Below are 17,651 nucleotides of genomic sequence, written 5' to 3'. Positions count from 1 at the left end.
ATTAAACACAAAAATTACAAATTTAGTGATGATAAATGATAATTTGATACAAATAAAGGGAGTATCATTGTATTTAAAAAACTTAAAATACCACAAATAACCATTACAAATTTCAAAGAATGATGATTGGGTATATATATATATATATATATATATTCCCGATAAACTAACAACAAAGCAAGAAATTCAAAGATTTCTGGGTTGTTTAAATTACGCAGGAGATTTTATTCCGGATTTAGCCAAAAAACGAAATATCCTACAAAAATTAATAAGAAAATCCAACAGACTTGGATGGACTGAAGAACACACACAGTGTATAAAAAGTATATATATATATATATATAAATAGATGAATCTTAACTTCGCATTTTTTACCTGCTTAATAATCCCGATTTTTTTTAGTAGTGTGAGGATATTCAGTTTGACCAAAAATTTGTTCAAGAAATGGAAATACGTCAGATTATTATTTTGGATATTACTCAAAAATGAGTAATTAACATCTATTAAATAAAGACTTACATAGATTCTGTACCTATATAAAAGTTTTCCTTATAATATGCTTATTACTTGTAAAAACTACTTTACTAGACATACATCCATATCATATATAGTAATTCTATGTATATTTTTAAATAATTACGTAAATTATCACTAATTAAGAGTTCTCTATCATATATTGAGGAAAGTATATTTAGATACATGTACTTTTGATACCAAATAAGTACAATAAATAGGGAGATCAAAGAGCGAGATGGGAAGGGAGGCGAGCGAGATAGTCATGTATCGTAGACGCGAATCACTTGGATACAATGTATCTAGAAAAAATCACACCTAATTTAGACCTCATGTATCTCGAGATACATGTATCTGAACGTATGTAGATGCACTAAAATTAAATAAAATTCGTAATATTGCTAAGTAAAGTGTATCTAAATAATTAAATTCTAAACTAGTGAAATTTCCGTATCCCATTATACTATGATAACAATCTCAAGCCCACTTAAGGTAAGGGCCATTTGTCTTCTTACTTTTTGGGCTTAATATACTAGAATTCAATTTACATAATCAGATTATTATTTAAGATTTAATTCTACTTTAAAAAGAGCAATCAACATTTATTTTTTTACTAAATAAAGATAACTTTTTGAACATTTTGTTGACCATGCTTGAGAAAATTACATTAATTATATTCAATATTTTATATGGTAAATTACTTAAAATCTTTTCCATACCTAGCCATATATAACACCTTTCTCATTATAGAAAAGTCCTCGTACTTGCAAAAAGATGAATAATTTAAAGATGCATCATAGAATTATTCGACAAATTGTATTGGTGTTATGTTTATTTTCGAGTTATAATGGAGTCAAAGGCAAAAAAGAGTTATCTGAATTGGAAGACATGGAGTTAGAAAAACAATTGAAACTTTTGAATAAACCAGCAATCAAAACAGTCAAGGTATTTAATTTTTATTCATATATAATATTTATAAGTTTCACTAAATATTTATTGTTGTTACGTTTATGTCTTTTTAATGTTATTGTATTTGAAAATTGAACCCTCTACATTATAGATTTATTTATTTTTTGCAAATTTCAGACAAAAGGCATAACAATGGCGTATATAAAAACCAATTTGGACTTTTCAAATTCGAATGTCTATATATTTTTTATTCATAATTGTAATGTTATGATGGCCGAACAATTACTTTTAATATATTGTTTTGTATTTAAAAGGTGCATATTATTGAATAGCAAGATGTATACCTACTATAATTTAGGTATCTAATTATTTATGGTTTCTTTTTTCATAGACTAAATATGGAGATACGTACGACTGTGTTGATTTTTACAAACAACATGCGTTTGATCACCCATTATTGAAGAACCATAATTTTCATCCTAAGGCATATCTCTATCTCTATTCTCTTTTTTACTTTAATTTTTTTTTGTACACAAATATGATATTATTAACGTACAATTAAATATTTGAATGAATAGATGAAACCTACTTTTGCTGAGATAAAGCAAAATTCAGATGGCTCAACAACTAATAGGTTACCGATAATATGGTCAAAAGATGGAGGTTGTCCTTCTGGAACTGTTCCCGTTAAGAGAATCACAAAGAATGATCTTATAAGACAAAGAGATCTGCCACCACCCGAACCTGCCAACTTCGACAACGAATTTGTAGGCGTAAAATAATTTCTGAACAATTTAATGTTTTTACTTTAATAATTTATACATATATGTGCAAAACTCATATATTGCAATAAATCTAATGCAGAACAATAACAATAGTGAGCAAAAAGCAAGCTCCATGCCTTCTAATGGATATAAGGTACATAACTATATATGAAAATATTGTCATATTTCCATATTTTCGAAATGTGAATGTTTTTCTTATCCTTTTATTTTAGTTTGATTTGAAAAAACAAATGCAACAAGTTTAATTTGCAATTTGGAATTTTTTTTTCCCTTTCAAAATATCAAATTGTGCTTTCAAGGTCTATGCATTTGCCTTTTATTAGGGCTAGCCATACTTTTTGGATATAATTTGTAAAAGTTAATAAAAAATTTATTTTTTTATTTAGCGTGCAATAGTTCGAACCCCAAAAGAGTTAACTACAAAGTTTACGGGAGCTGGAATGGCAACTAGTGTGTACAATCCTCACGTTGAAGGCAAACAAATTAGTGCTTGTCGAATAAGAATTGAAAATGGATCAGAAATCTTACAAGTTGGTTGGAGGGTATGTATAACTAATCTTTTTCATACATAATTCAATTGCTTAATAGAAAAACGTCTCTAAGATGTCAATCATATATAGGTCTTGATATAAATTCATACCCGCTTATTACAATATTGTTGTTTCATATTTCAGGTGGATCCAACATTATATGGGGATAATTTGACTAGACTTTTCATACATCGTCAGGTAACTTGTCTTAGTACTTTGATGGTTTCAATATCGCGTTCATGAAGCTACTATGTCTATTGGTTTAGCTATATATAATTTTCCTTCGTGTACAAGAAGTTTAAATATCAGATATGCAGGGGTGGAGTCAGGTATGGACAATGTTTGAACCCTTTTTTTAGTATAAATATTGATTACGCCACTAAAAATATGTCTTTTATGTTTTCTAGGTAGGTGAAACCCAATGTTTCAATACATTATGCCCCGGGTTTGTGCAAGTAAACACTGATTTACCTATTGAAAGTTCATTCGAGCACATTTCACAACGTGGAGTGAAGGCATGGGAGATCGCAATGTACATTTATAAGGATCAAGCCTATGGACACTGGTGGCTTCTATTGGGAGATAAGTATGAATCAATTGGTTATTGGCCGAATAATATGTTCGTTGAGTTGGCACAGTTTGCTACGAAAATTGAGTGGGGAGGATCAGTATACAGTCCACCAGGTGTACCTGAACCCCCGATGGGTTCAAGCTATTTACCCATTGGAAATTCTACTTTTGATGCCTATTGTAAGAGCATTGCATATTCAAATGAGGAAGGAAATTCAGTTCTATTACAAAATGTATATTGGTATAGTGATGATCTTTCTGCATACAAGGTTCTATTCAAAAATCTTGTGGAAGATACAAACAATTTTCTTTATGTTCTTTATGGTGGACCTGGTAATAAAGCACAAGTGTAATTCTTGTTAATTACTCCTATAAGAATATATTTATTTTTAATATCGAGCTTTCTTGATAAATATATATTTGAATAGTTCTTCTACTGAACTTTTAACTTGCATTTTTACATGCTTAATAATTTTGATTTTCTTAGTAGTGTGAGAAAAATAGTACCATGTATAAATTATAGTATTTTGAATCGAACATTCACAATCATCGTCAATTTAAAAAAACTTTATAAATTTCGTTACATTGATGTAANTACATGCTTAATAATTTTGATTTTCTTAGTAGTGTGAGAAAAATAGTACCATGTATAAATTATAGTATTTTGAATCGAACATTCACAATCATCGTCAATTTTAAAAACTTTATAAATTTTGTTAGCAAATGCAGAAATAACAATGCTTATGTTAGTTAGAAGATTCCAAGAGTTAGTTACTAGTTGATGACATGGCAATAGTTAGTTACAAAGTTTGTTAGAGATATTTTGTATTCATTCATAGTAAGAGTAGTATATATAAGCATGTATGTACAGATTCACTGAATCAAGACATTAATACAATCTTCTTCATTCTTCTTCTCTCAAATGCTCTGTGAATTCTCCAAGGCTTAATCTCCATTCATGGAGTTATCATGGTATCAGAGCCCACGATCCTAAAGGATTAAACAACAAGTAGCTAAGCAAAAGGTGCTCAGATTCACCACTGTTCAAAGGTGAATTGAAAGAAAGCATCAAAAGTAAAGCTCAACAACAATGGCGAATGGAATTGCATCTGAGGAGACAAGCACTGGAAATGGAAATGGAACTTCAACTCAAGTTGTATTCCCAGTAATTGATCACAATCATCCGTTATTTCTCCAACACACTGATACTCTAGGTAGTTCTCTGATCTCTCTGCAGTTAACTGGTTCAGAAAACTTTGCTTTGTGGAGTAGGTCTTTTAGGATTGGATTGGTAGGGAAAAGCAAGCTAGGCTTTGTAGATGGACGATTTCCTAAGTCCATGTTTGAACCAATTCTGTTTGATCAGTGGGAAAAGTGCAATGCTGTAGTATTAAGCTGGATTATGAATGTTGTACGACCAGGACTCCTAAGCTCTGTAGTGTATGTTTCAGATGCACGAAAAGTGTGGCTAGATATGAGAGAAAAGTTTGATACAGTAAATGGATCTAGGATTTTTCAATTGCATAGAGAGAATCACACACTTGTGCAGGGAACTATGTCTGTTGCTGACTATCATTCTAGGCTAAGAGATCTGTGGGACGAGTACGATGCTCTTATGCCTTGTCCTAGTTGTCCCTGTCCAAAGTCGAAGAAATTTGGTGAACACTGTGACTATCAAAGACTCTTACAGTTTCTTATGGGACTAAATGAGTCCTAGTCACCTCCTAGAAGTCAGATTCTGATGATGAGTCCAATGCCAACACTTAACAAGGCTTATGCCCATATTATTGACCAAGAGAGTCAGAGAAATCTAGCCAGTTCTGCTTCTAATAGCTCAGGGGTGATAGAAGGAACCACAATGTATACTCATAGAAGCAACACGTACAGTGGTGGAATAATTACATCTAAAAGTTCCTTTCCAAGTGGAGCAGGTGGTTCATATTCAGGAGGATCTGGTAGTGGATATAGCAGTGGTGCCAATAGTTCTGGAGGAAGCTACAAAGCCAGGAAGTCATTGCTTGTGTGTGAGCATTGTGGGTGCAAAGGTCATTCTAGGGAACAGTGCTATAAGATTGTTGGATATCCTGCAGATTTCAAATCTAAAAGGAAGCCAAATGTGTATGATAATCAAGCTACTGCTTCAGAAGAGAGTCGAAGTAACTCATGTCAATCAGGAGTTGGTGCAGGATCAAATAGTGGTGCATTCTTCACTTCAGATCAATACCAGCAGATATTACAACTACTCACAAAGTCTGGAGGAGACAAAGTAGGAGAGTCCTCTGCAAACATTGCAACTGTTGCAAATGCAGGTAGCTCTCTTACAGCTTTATCTTGTAGTAGTAGTTGTAGCAGTAAATGGATTATTGATACAAGAGCCTCTCATCATATTACATCTAACGTGGACCTTGTTGACAAAGCAACGAAAACACATTCTCATACAGATAATAAAGTACACCTACCAAATGGAAAAAGTGCATGAGTATCTCATGTTGGAAGGTCTTATGTATTCGCAAACAACTCTATATCTAATGTTTTCTTTATCCCTGAGTTCAAATGCAACTTGTTGTCAGTTTCAAAACTCACCAAAGAATTACATTGTATGGTAGCATTATTTCCTGATTTTTGCATTTTCCAGGACCTCTCCACTGGTCAGGTGAAGGGGATTGGTAAAGAAGAGCATGGCCTCTACATTCTTCATGAAGAATCAAGTCACAAGTCTAGTTCACAGCAGTTAGTTCACACTACTAGTGTATCTCCTGTATCTGATCAGTCTGTTTCTAGTGATGTTTGGCATAAGAGATTAGGACATGCTCCGATTGATGTAATAAGGAGGCATGAGTCTCTTAAATCCTTAAACTTCACAGATTGTTCTCATTGCACTGTGTGCCCTGTAGCTAAACAATCTAAATTTTCATTCCCTTTAAGTGTTCATAACACTACTGTTGTATTTGAATTGATTCATTGTGATCTGTGGGGACCTTATAAAATTCCTACTCACAATGGAAAGAAGTATTTTGTTACAATTATAGATGACTTCAGCAGATATACATGGGTTTTTTTTATTGCTTCAAAGGCTGATTCACTAGTTGTTATACAGAATTTTCTTACAAGAGCTCAAAACTTATTTTCCAAAAGTGTTAAAACATTCAGGTCTGATAATGGTTGTGAGTTTCTCAGCGCTGAGTTTCAAACTCTATTGAGTACCATGGGCATTCTACATCAGACTACTTGTGTGTATACCCCACAACAAAATGGGGTTGCTGAAAGAAAGCACAGAACCATTCTTGATATGGTCATAGCTTTACGGTTTCAAGCTTTTATACCTTTGAGATTCTGGGGGGGAATGTGTTCTCACTGCTGTTTATATTTTAAACAGAATCCCTACAAAATTACTAGGCTACAAATCCTCCTTTGAAAAATTGTACAGGCATCCTCCAGACTTTGCTCATCTCAAGGTTTTTGGGTGTTTGTGTTATGCTGCAAGTCCTCAGAAACCTGATAAGTTTTCTGCAAGAGCTGTTCCTACTGTGTTTATGGGATACTCCTCCACACAAAAGGGCTATATTCTTTATGATATTCATGCAAAAATGTTCTCTGTAAATAGGCATGTGGTGTTTCAAGAAGATTTGTTTCCTTACAGACATCTCCACGCCTCACCTAATACTATGTTTCCAATTATGGAGTATGTCTCTCCTGTCCCACCTCCAGTGGTTTCATCTCCACCTTTTTCCTCTGTTGATTGTGCTAGACCAACTTCACCTGAGTCTACTGGTGTGCTCCCTCCAGCTACTGAGGTGCTTCCTAGAAGGTCCACCAAGCCCCCTCTATGGCTGCAGGACTTTGTTTCTAAGCCTAAGTCTACTGCATGTTCTTATTCCCTAGCAGATCACCTGTCCTACAATCACTTGTCTTCGACATATTAAATGGCATTGAGTGCTTACTCAGCTGTTTCTGAACCTAGTTCATTTAAGGATGCTGCTATTGATCCTAAATGGAGACAGGCAATGCAAGCAGAGATTGATGCTCTGGAAAGCAATCAGACTTGGAGCATAGTGGATCTACCACCTGGCAAGAGGCCTATTAGCTGCAAATGGATATATAAGATTAAGTACTTAGCTTCTAGGGAGGTTGAAAGGTACAAGGCCAGAGTTGTGGCTCGAGGTTTTAGTCAACAAGAAGGGCTTGATTACGGTGAGACTTTTAGTCTTGTGGAAAAGATGGTGACTGTCCGGTCTGTGGTTGCTTTGGCTGCTTCCAAAGGATGGTTTATATATCAGATGGATGTCCACAATGCTTTCTTGAATGGTGATTTGCATGAAGAGTTCTACATGGACATTCCCTGTGGTTTTGCTAGACAGGGGGAGAGTCACAAGGTCTGCAAACTCCACAAGTCATTGTATGGCTTGAAACAAGCACCTCGACAATGGAACATGAAGTTAACTGAGGCACTAGTCCAGATGGGGTTCAAACAAAGTCATTATGACTACTCTCTATTCACAAAGCAAAGTGGGGATGATATTGGTGTATGTAAATGATATTCTAGTCACTGGAAGCAACCACCAACTCCTATGTAATACAAGACAGGAAATTCAAAAGAAGTTCAAAATGAAGGACATATGGGAATTAAAATTCTTCTTAGGCATTGAGTTTTCTAGATCAGACAAGGGCATCCTAATGACACAGAAGAAATATGCTTTGGAGCTGCTGTCTGAAACTGGACTAGGAGGAGCAAAGCCAGTTCATACACCTTTGGAACTGAACAAAAGACTCACATCAATTCAATATGATGAGCATGTGAATGGTTCAAGTCCTGACCATGATAAACCACTTGCTAATCCTGAAATGTATCAAAAGTTGGTAGGAAAACTTATCTATCTGACTATGACTAGGTCGGATCTTGCTTTTACTGCACAAGTTCTTAGCCAGTTCATGCATTGTCCTAAGGAGTCACATATGGAGGCAACATTAAGAGCAGTAAAATACATCAAAGAAACACCTGGTCTAGGATTACTAATGCCAGCAGAACAAACTACACAGCTAACAGCTTGCTGCGACTCTGACTGGGGGGCATGTCTTGAAACAAGAAAATCAGTTACAGGGTATTTAGTAAAGTTTGGAGGAGGATTAATATCATGAAAGTCTAAGAAGCAAGGGACTGTGTCAAGAAGCTCAGCTGAGGCAGAATTCAGGAGCATGGCCACATGTGCAGCTGAAATAACCTGGTTGATAGGCTTATACAAAGAGTTGGGAGTCAATATAACCGTACCAGTAAAAATGGTATGCGATAGCAAAGCAGCAATACAAATAGCAGCTAATCCTATCTTCCATGAGCGTACAAAACACATAGACATAGACTGTCACTTTGTAAGAGAAAGAATTTGTCAAGGAATACTGGAGACAGAATATATTAACACCAAGCATCAACTTGCTGATCTAGTCACAAAGAGTCTTGGACAAGGACAACATCATCTACTACTAAGCAATCTTGGAATGAAAAATATATTTCAACCATAAGCTTGAGGGGGAGTGTTAGCAAATGCAGAAATAACAAAACTTATGTTAGTTAGAAGATTCTAAGAGTTAGTTACTAGCTGATGACATGGCAATAGTTAGTTACAAAGTTTTTTAGAGATATTTTGTATTCATTCATAGTAAGAGTAGTATATATAAGTATGTGTGTACAGATTCACTGAATCAAGACATTAATACAATCTTCTTCCTTCTTCTTCTCTCAAATGCTCTGTGAATTCTCCAAGGCTTAATCTCCATTCATGGAGTTATCAAATTTCGTTACATTATTGATGTAATTATGTTCAGATTCTTATTTTGAATATTACTTAAAAATGAGCAATTAACATTTATTAAATAAAAGGATTTTGTATATTAATTTGTTGACCATTTTACTTCAAAAGATTACATTTCGCGAAATCTTACTATTCGGTTTTTTAATTGTGTATTTCGATTCCTGATTGTATAAATTTAGAATTTGTATAATTTAGTTTCTAATTGTATAAATCTAGAGTTTGTATATGTTTATCCTAACTATTTGTATAAGATTTATGAAAAATTCCTAATAAATTACCTTGTTTGTATATTGGCAAACGAAATATACAAATGGAGTTCTGAAAATTTCCTAAATGTATAAATATAAAATTTGTATCTATTTACCCTGCTTGTATATTCGCAAGTGAAATATACAAACGACAATCTCCATATCAAAGGAAACTATAGGTATGGAGCACAATTACCGAAACTATAGTTATAGAGCCTTATTATGTCTATTATCTTTGTTATTCTGAAATTTTCTCTCCTTTTTTACATGCTAAATCTCGATATTGTTTTAGGAGTGTGAGGATATAGAATTTGGTCAAGGACTCAAGGCCTTACACATTGTGGATCCGAATCAATCAAACTCTAATGCAGATATCAAACCTGGGATGAAAAAAAAAAGGTTCTAGAAATGGAGATTGGTAGAAGAACTTTTAAAGGCTAGATTCATTTTTCTATGAGTTCTCTTTTTCATGAATTTTTTGTTATATATTCATTAATCAAGTGATAATGTTACTATTTATCTATCGGAATAATTGGTGCAAATTTTGAATCTTTAAAGTATTGAGATCCAAAAAATAAAAGATTTGGAAGGAATTAAAGATTATGTTGGCAAAATACTCATGTTATAACTATTAATCTATGATTAATATTTTTTTCAGCTGATCTAACATATAAAGGCCTACTGCCTATTTCTGTCTTACTTCATGGGCTTAATATACTTCAATATAACCAAGTGACATGACTATTTGGACCTTTCGTGTTACCCTGAATATCGAGTTGCCTTTGTTAGGCAGCGTTTTATTTTTCAATGTGGAATTTTTCGATGTGAATTTTGATTTAATCGAGCTCCAATGTAAATATCGAACACCAATAAAAAAAATAAAAATTGGACCCAAGTCCCAACCATCAAAAATCAACAGGCCGCTTTATTTTGTACGCGTAACTGAAAATCTTTTTAAATTTTGTTTCTGATGAAATGTATATTCAAATTGTTATTTTTGGATATCCCTTAAAATTGAATAGTCAACATTTATTAAATAAAAGTCTTTGTAGATTTTGAATAATCACGATTCAAAAGATTACATTAATTGAGTTTCTTGTTATAGTAGCCAACCTAATATTTTCTTCACCACTATGTAATGCTTTCCTCATCATGTTCAAAGTTTATATATTTTTTTTAAAGGCCTTACATTAGTTTTTGTTATTCTTTTGATAAATAAAAATTTCGCAGACTAAATATGGAGATATATACAACTTTGTAGATTTCTACAAACAACTTGAATTTGATCATCTGTTATTAAAGGATCATAATTTTTATCCCAAGGCATATTTTACTCTCTTTTCCTTCTAATTTTTATTTTTATAATAAAGATATGATATTATTGACTTACAATTCAATATTTGGTTGAATAGATGAAACCTAATTTATTGAGGATAAATCAAAATTCAAGTGCCTCCACCTCTAGTAAGTCATTGACACATCTATTAGAAGATGGAGGGTGCCCTTCAGGAACTGTTCCGATTAAGAGAATTACGAAATTTGTTTATGAATTCCAAGTACATGCGAATCCACTTGGATAGAATGTATCTAAAATAAATTACACATAATTTTAATCTCATGTAACCCGAGATACATGTATCTTGATGTATTTTAATGCACCAAAATTTGATAAGTTTCGTAATATTATAAAATAGAATGTATTTAAATAATTAGATTCTAAACTAGTAAAACTCGGTATCCCAATATACTATGATAACAATCTCAAGCCCACTTAAGATAAGGGCCATTTGTCTTCTTACTTCTTGGGCTTAATATACCAGAATTCAATTTCAGATTTAATTCTACTTTAATAAGAGCGATCAATTTTTATTTATTTTTAATTAAATATAGATAACTTTTTGAACATTTTGTTGACCATGCTAGAGAAAATTACATCAATTATATTCAATATTTTATATGGTAAATTACTTTAAATTTTTTCCATACCTAGCCTTATATAACACCATCCTCATAGTAGCAAAGTCCTTATACTTGCAAAATGATGAATAACTTAAAGATGAATCAAAGAATTGTTCGACAAATTTTATTAATGTTATGTTTATTTTTAAGTTATAATGGAGTCCAAGGCGAAGAAGAGTTATCCAAATTGGAAGATAGAGAGCTAGAAAAACAACTGAAACTTTTGAATAAACCAGCAATCAAAACAATTAAGGTATTTGATTTTTGTTTATTTATAGTATTTATAAGTCTCACGAGATATTTATTATTTTTATTTGAAAATATTCCTCTTTCACATGGATATTTTCTGTAATTTTTTTTATTGTATTTGAAAATTGAACCCTCTACATTACAGTATATATTTTTTTTTGACAAAAGGCATACCAATGTGTATATCAAAACCAATTTAGACTTTTCAAATTTGAATGCCAATAATTTTAAAAAAAATAAAATTGTAATGTTATGATCTATGAAAATTTATTTTTGTTATATTGTTTTGTATTTAAAAGGTACATATTGAATAGCAAGATGTATAACCACTATAATTTAGGTATCTTATTTATGATTTTTTTTTGTTCACAGACTAAATATGGAGATACATACGACTGTGTTGATTTTTACAAACAACATGCGTTTGATCACCCATTGTTGAAGGACCATAATTTTCATCCTAAGGCATATTTCTACTCTCTTTTTACTTTAATTGTTTTTGTACACATATATGATATTATTGACATACAATTAAATATTTGAATTAACAGATGGAACCTACTTTATCCATGATAAAACAAAATTCATATGACTCAACAACTAATAGGTTACTGACAATATGGTCAAAAGATGGAGGTTGTCCTTCTAGAACTGTTCCCATTAAGAGAATCACAAAGGATGATCTTATAAGACAAAGAGATCTGCCATCACCGGAACCTGCCATCTTCGACAACGAATATGTAGGCGTAAAATAATTAATGAACAATTTAATGCTTTTAACAATTTATGATTTCATAAAAAAGTTTTTTTTTTTTAAATTGTTGTGGCTAAACTCATATATTGCAGAGCAATGACAATAGTGAGCAAAAAGCAAGCTACATGCCTTCTTATGGATATAAGGTATATATATAACTATGAAAATATTGTCATATTTCCATTTTTCTTATCCTTTTATTTTAGTTTGATTTGAAATATCAAATGCAACAAGTTTAATTTACAATTTGGAGTTTCTTTTTCCTTTCAAATTATCAAATTGTGCTTTCAAGGTTTATGCATTTGCCTTTTAGGGCTAGCCATACCTTTTTGATATATAATTTGTAAAAGTTAATAAAAAATTTCTTTTATATTTAGCGTGCAATAGTTCGAACTCCAAAAGAGTCAACTACAAAGTATACGGGAGCTGGAATGACAACTAGTTTGTTCAATCCTCACGTTGAAGGCAAACAAATTAGTGCTAGTCGAATAAGAATTGAAAAAGGATCGGAAATCTTACAAGTTGGTTGGAGGGTAAGTATAACTAATCGTTTCCACACATAATTTAATTGCTTCATAGAAAAATATCTCTAAAATGTCAATCATAGCTCTTAATATAAATTTATACCAGCTTATTACAATATTGTTGTTTCGTATTTTAGGTAGATCCAACATTATATGGGGATAATAAAACTAGACTTTTCGTACATTATCAGGTAACTTGTCTTAGTACTTTGATGATTTCATTATCGCGTTCATGAAGCTACTATGTCTATTAGTTTAGCTATATATAATTTTCCTTCATGTACAAGAATTCAAGTGCTAGGTATGGACAATTGGGATCTCCTTCTACAGAAAAATATTTTTATGTATATATAATAAGTGTTGAATTTTCTTTGACTTTTTTGTATGTTTATTTCTTCATGTTTTGAATTTTCTTTTAGTATAAATTTTGATTACGCCACTAAAGATATGTCTTTTAAGTTTTCTAGATAGGTGAAACCCAATGTTTCAATACATTATGCCCCGGCTTTGTGCAAGTAAACCCTGATATACCTCTTGATAGTTCATTCGAGCACATTACACAACGTGGAGTGAAGACATGGGAGATCCTAATGTACATTTATAAGGATCAAGCCTATGGACACTGGTGGCTTCTATTGGGACAAAAATATGATCTAGTTGGTTATTGGCCGAATATTATCTTCACCGAGTTGGCACAATTTGCTACAAAAATTGAGTGGGGAGGATCAGTATACAATCCACCAGGTGTACCTGAACCCCCGATGGGTTCAAGCTATTTTCCTATAGGAAATTCTTCTTTTGATGGGTATTGTAGAAGCATTGCATTTTCAAATGAGGAAGGAGATTCAGTTGGAATACATAATATATTTTGGTATACTGATAATATTTTAGCATATAAAGTTCTATTCAAATATCTATTGGAAGATTCAAACAATTTTCTTTATGTTCTTTATGGTGGACCTGGTAATAAAGCACAAGTGTAATTCTTGTTAATTACTCCTATAAAAGTATTAATTTTCAATATTCGAGCTTTCTTGATAAATATAAATTTGAATAGTTTTTTTATCGAATCTTAACTTGCATTTCTTATATGCTTAATAATCTCGATTTTCTTAGTAGTATGAGAAAAATAATACTATGTATAAATTCTAGTATTTTGAATCGCACATTCACAAATCACAATCAGCGTCAATTGATTTTTTTTTGTGAATTCGGTTACATTTTGATGTAATCTATACGTTCAGATTATTATTTTGAATATTAGCTATTAACATTTATTAAATAAAACACTTTTGTATATTAATTTGTTGACCATTGTACCTGAGAAGATTACATTTCGTGAAATTTTGCTATTCAATTTCCTAATTGTATAAAGAATTTGTATATTTCAGTCCCTGATTATATAAATCTAGAATTCTTATAATTCGGTTTCTGATTGTAATCCAGAATTTGTATATTCTTACCCTAGCTATTTGTATAGGATTTATGAAAAATTCATAACAAATTACCATGTTTGTATATTGGCAAGCGAAATATACAAATGGAGTTATGAAAAATTCTTAAATGTATAAATACAACATTTGTATATATTTACACCGTTTGTATATTCGCAAGTGAAATATACAAACTGCAATCTCCATATCAAAGGAAACTATAGCTATGAAGCACAATTACCAAAACTATAGCTATATATAGAGCCTTATCCCTATTATCTTTGGTATTTCTGAAATTTTCTCTTTTTTAACATGCTAAATTTCGATATTATTTTAGGAGTGTGAGGATATACAATTTGGTCAAGGCCTTACGCTGTGTGGATCCGAATTAATCGAACTCTAATATAGATATCGAACATGCGGAATGACAAAAAAAATGATTCTAGAAATGTTGATTGGTAGAAGAACTTTTAAAGGCTAGATTCATTTTTGTACAAGTTCTCTTTTTCATGAAATTTTTTTGTTATATATTCATTAATCAAGTGATAATGTTACTATTTATCTATCGGATACCAAATATGAGGAAAATTTTAAAAAACATTTTTCAGAAAATGTTTTCCTTCGTACCAAACACCCCCAAAAGTGATGAGTCCAAGTGGTGCAAACTTTGAATCTTAAAAATATTGAGATCCCAAAAGGAAAAGATTTGGAAGGAATTAAGGATTATGTTGGCAAAATACTCACATAATAACTATTAATCTATGATTAATTGTTTTTTATTTGATCTAAAAACATTAAGGTCATTGCCTATTTCTTTCTTACTTCATAGGCTTAATATACTTCAATCCAGGTGACATAACTAGTTGGACCTTTCGTGTCCCTTTAGGTATCGAGTCGCCTTTATTAGGGAGTACTTTATCTTTTTATGTGAAATTTTCAGCGCGAATTTGAATTTAGTCAAGCTTCAATGTGAATATCAAACACCAAGTGAAAGAAAAAAAAAATTAATTGGACCCGACCACCAAAAATCAACAAGCCGCTTTATTGTGTACGCATAACTGAGAATCTTTTTAAATTTTGTTTCTGATGAAATTTATACAAATTGTTATTTTTGGATATTCCATAAAATTGAATAGTCAACATTTTTATTAAATAAAAGTCTTTGTAGATTTTGATCAATCATGATTTAGAAGATTACATAATTGAATATCTTGTTATAGTAGTCAATTCAATATTTTCTTCACTATTATATAACGCTTTCTTCATCATGTTCGAAGTTTATATTTTTTTGAAAAGGCCTTATATTACTGCCTACAAAAAATAATAAATTCAAGATGTATCAAAATATTGTACGACAAGCTGCTTTATTGGTGCTATACTTGTTTTTGAGTTATAGTGGAGTACGAGGAGATATAAAACTATCCAAATTCGAAGATATGGAGTTAGAGAAACAATTAAAAATTTTGAACAAGCCATCAGTAAAAACAATTAAGGTATTTATTTTTGATTCATTATATTTGTAAGTCTCTTGTGACATTACTATTTTTATTTTAGAATAACCCTTTTGTAGGGTGAAAAATAATAATCAAATCTTCCTCTTTCACATGGTTTTTGGGTAGTAAATGGACCTAATGTTCTATCTGTTTATTTTATTTTATTTGATAATTATTATTTTTTTCACAGACTTAATATGGAGATATATACGATTGTGTAGATTTCTACAAACAGCCTGGATTTGATCATCCACTGTTAAAGGATCATAATTTTCATCCTAAGGCATATTTTACCCTCTTTTCCTCTAGTTTTTTTTTTACAGGGATATGATATTATTGACTTACAATTAATGCTTTATTAAGAAAATATATTTTAGATTGGTTTAAGAGTCGCCACTTAATTTTTAAAGAAAAAATCAAGAAAACTATTTTTTCAATAGATTAAAACAGGGAATCAACTGAAAATATAAGAGGGTTCGGGGGTCCATATTAGTGTTCTAGGAAGGGTTTTAAAGCACCTAGAACACCCGCTAATGCGGTTATCCGACGATTACTTATTTGACTAAAGTAACTACAACTTAGTTTGAATTGCAAAATTAAACTATTTAGGACCATTCTAAGGGAGAAAAAGGAAATGTTGACATATTATCTAAGTGAGGTATTTTTGTAAAATTATTTATTTGTTTGTTTATTTTCTAAGTCAAGTAAAGACGAATAACTTAGTTAAGTGATTAATTCAAAATGGATATCTTTCGGGGATTTGAATCTTTCGAGCTTAAGATTAGCGGCAAATATTAACAAGCACGCAAACACAATAAAATAAGTGTAAATTTCATATATGACATATATTATAGTACTATTTTCAAGCTATAATAGTAGATTTAGACTTTCAAGCTATAACATTAAAAATTTCAGGTTATAACAAGTTTTAAAAAAAATAAATGTTTTTATTAATTTGAAAAAACTTAAAAAATAAATAAAAAGATAAACGAAATTTTAAAAAAAAAAACGGAATTAGAAATAATAAAGTAAAAATTTGAAATTGTGGGCTGTAATTTAATTTGAATTTATTGTAGATAATTAATGATTAGCATGAAATAAGGGATCCAAACTAATTAAGAATATTCAGTTTCCTTAATTCACTCCAATTTGTTAAAATTAATTCAAAAATCTGATTTTAAAAATCAATTTCCATTTATTTAATAAATGATTAATCTATTTATTGTCACGACCCAAATTGAGTCATGAGTGGCACCCACACTTAACCTCCTAAGTGGGCGGACCAAGGAATCTAAACCCCAACATATTCCAATATTTTAACTACGACTAACAACAATAACGCGGAAGCTCCAAAACTTATTAAAGTAACCAATCAAATAAACCTCTAAAGTCTATTACACATTATCCCCAAAATCTGAAAGTCATCACATCAAGGACATCTGTTCTTAACATATCAAGTCGAAAAGTATTAGAGACCCCAAAATAAGTAAATACGTTGGTCCATGTCCGAAAATCAAGGACATCACACCATAACTGAGAGAATCCAGCACGAGCTAGAGGGAATAGCTCACCCTGAAATCTGATGTGCGAGAGACTGGCTAGAGCTGAGGGCGAGTCGAAGTCGATGGTACACTTGCTGCACTCCACAAAAGAAAAACGCAGAAAAAGCAAGTAGGAGTCAGTACAAGGAACACGTACTGAGTAGGTATCATCGGCCAACCCAAAATAGAAACTAATATACAATGAGTAATAGTATAAAGTCAACTATAGCACTTAGCAGGTGATAAGAAACCACAACATGAACAAGTAACAGTTGAAGCAAGTACGTAATCAATCACAATATCAAGCACACACACGAGGACTCATGCCTCTACATCACA

General features: G+C 31.7%; 2 protein-coding genes across 2 annotated transcripts; both read left to right on the top strand.

Moving 5' to 3' along the window:
- The first annotated feature begins 1,287 nt into the window (after positions 1-1,287).
- Positions 1,288-3,660, top strand: LOC125843208 (uncharacterized). Its single transcript, XM_049522421.1, has 7 exons — positions 1,288-1,458; positions 1,814-1,906; positions 2,001-2,195; positions 2,287-2,340; positions 2,594-2,749; positions 2,882-2,935; positions 3,145-3,660. The coding sequence occupies exons 1-7, from the start codon at positions 1,288-1,290 to the stop codon at positions 3,658-3,660; spliced, it is 1,239 nt and encodes a 412-aa protein (XP_049378378.1).
- An 8,462-nt stretch (positions 3,661-12,122) lies between these two features.
- On the top strand, positions 12,123-13,832 carry LOC125843318 (uncharacterized). Its single transcript, XM_049522549.1, has 5 exons — positions 12,123-12,307; positions 12,414-12,467; positions 12,699-12,854; positions 12,983-13,036; positions 13,313-13,832. The coding sequence occupies exons 1-5, from the start codon at positions 12,137-12,139 to the stop codon at positions 13,826-13,828; spliced, it is 951 nt and encodes a 316-aa protein (XP_049378506.1). The 5' UTR covers positions 12,123-12,136; the 3' UTR covers positions 13,829-13,832.
- The last annotated feature ends 3,819 nt before the right edge of the window (positions 13,833-17,651 follow it).

This window comes from Solanum stenotomum, chromosome 10, assembly GCF_019186545.1.
Source record: "Solanum stenotomum isolate F172 chromosome 10, ASM1918654v1, whole genome shotgun sequence".
Taxonomy (NCBI): domain Eukaryota; kingdom Viridiplantae; phylum Streptophyta; class Magnoliopsida; order Solanales; family Solanaceae; genus Solanum; species Solanum stenotomum.
Note: the sequence above shows the minus strand (reverse complement) of the source record. Positions and strands in the feature narration are given on the sequence as shown.

Coding starts and splice junctions, on each gene's coding strand:
- LOC125843208 (XM_049522421.1), top strand. CDS start 1,288: ATGAATAATTTAAAGATGCATCATAGAATTATTCGACAAATTGTATTG. Junction 1,459..1,813: donor CAGCAATCAAAACAGTCAAG/GTATTTAATTTT, acceptor CTTTTTTCATAG/ACTAAATATGGAGATACGTA. Junction 2,936..3,144: donor GACTTTTCATACATCGTCAG/GTAACTTGTCTT, acceptor TATGTTTTCTAG/GTAGGTGAAACCCAATGTTT.
- LOC125843318 (XM_049522549.1), top strand. CDS start 12,137: ATGATAAAACAAAATTCATATGACTCAACAACTAATAGGTTACTGACA. Junction 12,468..12,698: donor TGCCTTCTTATGGATATAAG/GTATATATATAA, acceptor TTTTATATTTAG/CGTGCAATAGTTCGAACTCC. Junction 13,037..13,312: donor GACTTTTCGTACATTATCAG/GTAACTTGTCTT, acceptor TAAGTTTTCTAG/ATAGGTGAAACCCAATGTTT.